This window comes from Calidris pugnax, unplaced genomic scaffold (assembly GCF_001431845.1).
Source record: "Calidris pugnax isolate Ruff unplaced genomic scaffold, ASM143184v1 scaffold103, whole genome shotgun sequence".
Lineage (NCBI taxonomy): Eukaryota > Metazoa > Chordata > Aves > Charadriiformes > Scolopacidae > Calidris > Calidris pugnax.
Genome location: NW_015090990.1, coordinates 3,182,507 through 3,188,523, shown reverse-complemented (window position 1 = coordinate 3,188,523; position 6,017 = coordinate 3,182,507). Strand labels below are relative to the sequence as shown.

General features: G+C 62.5%; 1 protein-coding gene across 1 annotated transcript; it reads left to right on the top strand.

Annotated features, from left to right (window-relative positions):
• The first annotated feature begins 74 nt into the window (after window positions 1–74).
• On the top strand, window positions 75–3,110 carry CRYBA2 (crystallin beta A2). The gene is made up of 5 exons (XM_014954241.1): window positions 75–102; window positions 699–867; window positions 1,270–1,411; window positions 2,440–2,582; window positions 2,881–3,110. Exons 2-5 carry the CDS (start codon window positions 710–712, stop codon window positions 3,026–3,028), a joined length of 591 nt encoding a protein of 196 aa, XP_014809727.1. The 5' UTR covers window positions 75–102; window positions 699–709; the 3' UTR covers window positions 3,029–3,110.
• The last annotated feature ends 2,907 nt before the right edge of the window (window positions 3,111–6,017 follow it).

The following is a 6,017-nucleotide window of genomic DNA, read 5'->3' as shown; positions in this document are numbered from 1 at the left end:
CTGCCCGCCTGCACCATCGGCACTTCGGCACCCGCCTATAAAGGGCGAGGGGAGAAGCCGGCATCGGCACCGCCACCTTCGCCTCTGTGCCCTGCCGACCAAGTAAGTACCAGGCTGTGAGCCCCCAAGCCCCACCACCGCACAGGCGCTGCCATGCTCCCTTTGCCCCCTCCCCAACACCAAAGCTCCCCCACCCAACGCACACCCCACGGTGGGGGGGGGCTGCGTGGCACAGCAGGAGCGGGCAGTGTGGGCAGGGGGGATACTGGCACCCATCCTTTGCAAGGGCTGGGCTGCTCTTTCCCAAGGCTGCACCCCACACCCATATCTGAGTAGGGGTCACTGCTGGCTCCCCACCCTGCACTGGGTATGGTGCTACCACACCTGGCCCACCCCAGGAGTCATCGCAGGGAGCTTGGGAGCAGAGAAACGGAGGCAGCCCTGGGGACATTGGGTGGGGAGCTGGGGCATCACAAGTGCCTTCTGCAGCTTGGGGGTCACCAGACAGAGATCCCACAGCTCTAAGGGAAGGGGAACGGGAAGTGTCCCCCGTGCCAGCCTGGGAGGGCGAGGGGCCAACGGCATGGGATGTGCAAGAACAGCACCCCTGGCAGCCCAGGCTCAGCGGCAGGCAGTGGGGAGGCTGGGGGCTGATGGTGGGCATCTTCCCGGGGTGATGCGTGGGCCTCTGCCAGCAGCTGAGACCTGCATGACCAGCGAAGCCATGGACACCCTGGGGCAGTACAAGATCACAGTATGGGAGGAGGAGAGCTTCCAGGGCAAGCGCTGCGAGTTCCTCATGGAGTGCCCCAGCATCATGGAGCGTGGCTTCCGCAAGATCCGCTCCATCAAGGTGGAGTCCGGCCCGTAAGTGCCCTGCCAGCCCCGTGAACCCACTGCTCCCAGGGGACTGTCAGGAGCTGCCTTGGAGCCAGGACACCTGGGTCCTTCCTCAGCTCCAACGGGTCCTTCCTCAGCTCCAACGCAGCCTCATCGTGCGACCTCCTTCCTTCCCTGCACTCCTTGTGTGGTGCCTCAGTTTCCCCACCTGCTGAGCTGAGGTGTGGGTCGGAGGCAAGAGTGTGGCCCTGGGCAGAGGGGTCCCGCTCTCCAATGGGACGTTTGGCACTAGCGAGGACCCCAGCCTCCATGACAGACCCATACCCTGCCAGGACATCTCCATCTCCTACGTGGGGGAGAAGTTGGTCTTGGGCTGAGCTCTGGGGCTGTGCTGTGCATCCCTGAGGGTTTTCCTCCTCTCCCCTCCAGCTGGGTGGGTTTCGAGTACCCTGAGTACCAGGGGCAGCAGTTTATCCTGGAGAAGGGTGACTATCCCCGGTGGGAGGCCTGGAGCGGGAACAGCGGCTACCGGACCGAGCACCTCCTCTCCTTCCGCCCCGTCAAGTGCGCGGTGAGTTTCGGGGACCCCAGTGCAGGCAGAGCCTCCCTTTGGCATCCCAGCAGGGTGGGGGACAGATGGGAGGACGGGTTGGGTGGGATGTGGGATGGAGGGGTGAGACACTCACGAAGGTGCAATAGGATGGAGGGGTAGCTGCTCCCACCGGTTCCCCCCTCCCTGCGAGGATCCTGGGATACTCTTTAGGCTTAAAATTTAGCCTGAAACACTGTCCCAGCTCCTTCTGCTTTGTGTGTTGGAGACCCACCTCCCAGGCTGGGATCCCCAGGCCTTGTACCCCGCTCTGCCCCAGATACCTGGGGATGGGGTGAGCTGAGAGGAGCCGGCAGGGATGCTTGGGGTGCAGGGGGTGCGTCCCCCTCCCCCCTGGAGTACCCGAGCAGTGCCCAGGCAGATGCAGCCTCTATCGCTCCATCTGCAGAGACACTGGTGCTCGCAATAGCGGCACGTCTGCGCCTCCGAGCGGGGGGTCCCCCCCCAACTTTTAATAATCACCAGGCAGATATGCTCGGGCTTTAATAAAGGGGATGCGATAAGATCACTCCTTACTGGCAGGACTGCTCCTCGGTGCAGATAGATGCGTGTGGGGGCTGGGCATGGGGGACAGTGCCGCATCGCTCAGTGTCCCAGCCATTAACCCCTCGGTGCCCAGCACCCAGCAAAGCCCCGCAGAGCCAGGGGGACCGCTCTCAGCAGCCTGCGTGTCCCTGCAACCCTCCTGCAGCCTCGGAGAGTGCGAGGATGCTGAGGGCAGGAGCCCATGTGGGTGCAGAGGATGTGGTTGCTGTCACCGTCCCTGCAGCTGTGCATGGGGAACACAGGGACATGAGAGCAGCATCTTCTGGACAGCCCTGGAGTGTCCCAGTGAGAGGGTGCTGGGCTGAAGGACACCCCCAAGCCTTGCACTGAAGCCAGGCATGGTCCCAAGCCTCCCACTGTGCCTTGGCATGTGTCCTCCTGATGCCACATCCCCTATCCCTGACCTACCCGCACTGTCCCTGCCGACCCCTCTCCCTCCACAGAACCACAATGACAGCAAAGTCATCCTCTACGAGGCGGAGAACTTCCAGGGCCACAAGTTTGAGCTGAGTGACGACTACCCCTCGCTGCAGGCCATGGGCTGGGGCAACAAGGAGGTGGCATCCATCAAAGTGAACTCCGGAGCGTGAGTCCCACAAGTGGGGAGCGGGGCAGTGGGGGCCAAGAGCGAGGTTCTGCAAGGACCTCCCTCCTGCATAGCCCCAGGGAAGGGGGGCCCCAAAAAGGAGAGGTGCCTGCCTGCTCGCCTTCCTTTGAAAATCCAAATCTTGGGGGGGTTTCTGTCTCCCACACACACAGGGCAAGCAGAGGGATGGGATGGGATGGGATGGGATGGGATGGGATGGGATGGGATGGGATGGGATGGGGTGGGACAGGAGGGGGAGGATCTGGCCTGGGGCTCTGAACCGGGGGTCTGCCTGCAGGTGGGTGGCATACCAGTACCCAGGATACAGGGGCTACCAGTATGTGCTGGAGCGGGACAGACAGAACGGCGAGTTCAAGAAGTACAACGAATACAGCAGCCAGGCCCACACCAACCAGATCCAATCCATCCGCCGCGTCCAGCACTGAGCAGGGGCAGGGCCGTGTGCCCCGCAGCCTCCGAGCTGCTGTGCAATAGACCTCTATCCGGTAGCAAATAAAGGCATTTGTCAAAAAAAAAAAAAAAAAAAGAGGGTCTCCTGCCTTTGCTCTGCTCCTCAGGGGGGCTGCCAGGCCCAGGGGACCCACTGTGGGGTGGGAAATAGGGTGCCTGCCACAGCCCTGCTGTGGTTTCCCCTTCTCCAGGTGTTTTTGGACCTCTGGCCATCTTCACTGCAGGCTGAGTTCTCTGCACCCCACCTTAGGTCCATGCATGGTGATCAGAGGATGTGCAGAACAGTTCCCACCCCCATGATGCTCCAGCTGGAGCAATGGAAACTTACTGGGAACATACTGGCCTCACTGGTCAGAGAAGGAGCTGGAGATGGGAGGGAGCATGGAGGGGGGTTGTGCCCTGGATTCTCCTCCCAGGCCGGGTGCTAGGAAAGAAGATTACCACAAAGCCTGTGAATATGAGATCACTTGTCTCTGCCCACCAGTTTGGAAGAGAACAGGGGGTCCCTGCCCACTGTGGGCCTGGGGAGGTGGGGAAGCATTGGGGTTATCGGGGTGGGGGGACAAAACTGCCACAAATGGGATGGCCACAGTTGGGGCAGGTTTGGGGACACTAGCTTATAAAGGGGGTGTACAGGGTGTGGGGAGGGGGTTGCTGGGGACTCGGGGCAGTGTCCCACAGCTGTCAGAGGACTCAGCTTACTGCTCCCAGCACCCTTAGGGTCCGGGTCCTCCCTCCCAAAGCCTGGCCACGCCAGCACATCCGTGCCAGCATCCGGCTCCGGCTCCGCCCGGGCACACCAGGAGCCCCACCTAGCCTCCTCCTCCTCCTCCTCCTCCAGCACCCTTTCCCGGCCTCCTTCTCCATCCTGCTCCAGCAACCCCAGCCCTCCTGGGGTGCAGCACCCCAAGGTGCTCCCCGCACCCAGGACATCCCCTGTAGAGCTGCAGGATGGTGGAAGAGCACTGGGTGGCATGGATGCCTGGGTCCCCAGCTGCCCACCTTGCTATAAGACATGTGGTCTTGGGGCTGTGGGTGCCCCAAAAAGGGTGCTGGGAGACTGGGAAGGACTGGGCTGGGGGGTCGGTGTGTGCAGAGACCCCAGCCCTGGTGTGTGTGTGAGCGAGTGAGCACACACACTGCACACATGAGCTTGCACACACCAGTGTGTCCCCCCACGTCCCCCCACCTCCCTGCTCCCTCTCCCTTTGCGCCCCTCCAAACGCCCCAGCCCCTCATGCCACCCCATCCCGCTTGCACCCCAGCCCTCCCCTGTCCCCTCCGTTGTCCCCGCTGGCCCCACCCCGCCACGGCCCCACGGAAGCCGGCCTCTCCCCCTGCACAAACACATTCCTGCACACCCGGCCGGGCTGCAGCCAGCCCAAGGCCACGTCAGCCTCGGCTCTGCTCCACGCCACCCCGCCGGCACACAGGTGAAGTTGTCCCGGGCACCTGCGCACAGGGCTGCGTTGGGGGATGTTGGGGGGAAATGTGGGGGTCACGGCAAGATGTGGGGTCCCTATTGCTCCATTCTGGGGGTGGGTGACAGCGCTGGGTTGGTGGGTGGGGAGTAAACTGCCTGCTTGCAAGCCAGGGGGACCTTCTGCTGCTGCCAGCTGGGTGCTCCACGTGTCTGGTCTCGGTTCCCTGGAGTCCCATGGACCTGAACACTCTTCTCCCAGACACCCCATGGACACAAAGCCCTATTCCCTGGCTCCCCCATGGACCTGGGCCCCGATTCCCTGGATTCCTCACCTACCCTGCCCCCCCATCCTGTGATTCTGCCCCGGCGCCCCCATGTCCCAGCTCCCCCATGAACCTGGGGTCACATCACTCAACTCCCCAAAGCCCCCCACGGGCACAGGGCTCCCCATTCCCTTGGACCCCACGCTCCCTGCCCCTCTGCACCCCTCAGCCCCCAGGCCACCCAAAGCCCCCACTCCCCTCACACTCCACTCTAAGCCCCCCTGCCCATTGGCTTTCCCAGGGAACCAGGAGTCTCCCCATCCCCAGTGCCCCCCACAACCCCCCTCCCCTTCCAGCTCCCACAGCCCTAACCCTGCTTCTCAAGCTGATCTCACACTGCTCCCCCCACTCAGGGCTGATGCAGTGTCTTCCAGCCTGGACACCCCCCACCTCCCCCCTTTCCCCATGCAGGTTTGCTGGAGGAAGATCCTGGTCACCGGGGCTGCCGGGGGAGAGGGGCTCGGTGGGTCTGCCCCCCTCCCCACCTCACCCCGCTGTCTCCGGGGCTTGTTTTCCGTTGCCTGCGTTTTGTTTCAGTGACTCAGGCAGCGAAAGCAAGTCTGGGAGGTTGTGGAGCTGCTGCTGGGACAGCTGCACTTGGGGGGCTGAGGAGGAGAGGGGTGGGGGGAGCAGTTGGGGCTGTTGGGTTCTATGGGAGTTGGGGGGGTTCAGGGGAGGTCAGGGGACAAAATGGGGGAAGAGAAACCTTTTAAGGGCTGTAATATCCGAACAGGATTGGTGGGGGTGTAACATGGGCTCTGATTCTGTCTCCCCCGCCAGCATCTGCTCTGTCCCCAGTGGAGATGAGCAGCAGGGGTGGAGCACCCGGAACCCAGCTCAGCACCCATGGGACCCCCTGTTTCCTAAACTCTTTGAACACCCCACCCAGGAGGAGCCAACAGCCCCGTTGGGCTGTGACATCCCGAGGCACCCCGCCTGAGCGTTGCTCCCCATGGGCTGCGACTTCTTCTTATGCAGGGCACATTTCGGCTGCAGTATAAATGATATCCATGGGTCTGGCACCACTGTATCCTGGTTTCCACTGGATTCACATCTCGTCATGACCACTTTCAAGAAATTCGGCTAAGTCTGGAGTGAGAGCTCATCCTTTTACTAGACGTCAATGAAACACTGCAGGAGAGGTTGTGGGTTGATGGGCTCTACAGCAGATCTGGTGCCTGCAGCTGGCATGCTGCCTGGCTGCCTGAAGCTGTGGGG

Coding starts and splice junctions, on each gene's coding strand:
- CRYBA2 (XM_014954241.1), top strand. CDS start 710: ATGACCAGCGAAGCCATGGACACCCTGGGGCAGTACAAGATCACAGTA. Junction 1,412..2,439: donor TCCGCCCCGTCAAGTGCGCG/GTGAGTTTCGGG, acceptor CTCCCTCCACAG/AACCACAATGACAGCAAAGT. Junction 2,583..2,880: donor ATCAAAGTGAACTCCGGAGC/GTGAGTCCCACA, acceptor GTCTGCCTGCAG/GTGGGTGGCATACCAGTACC.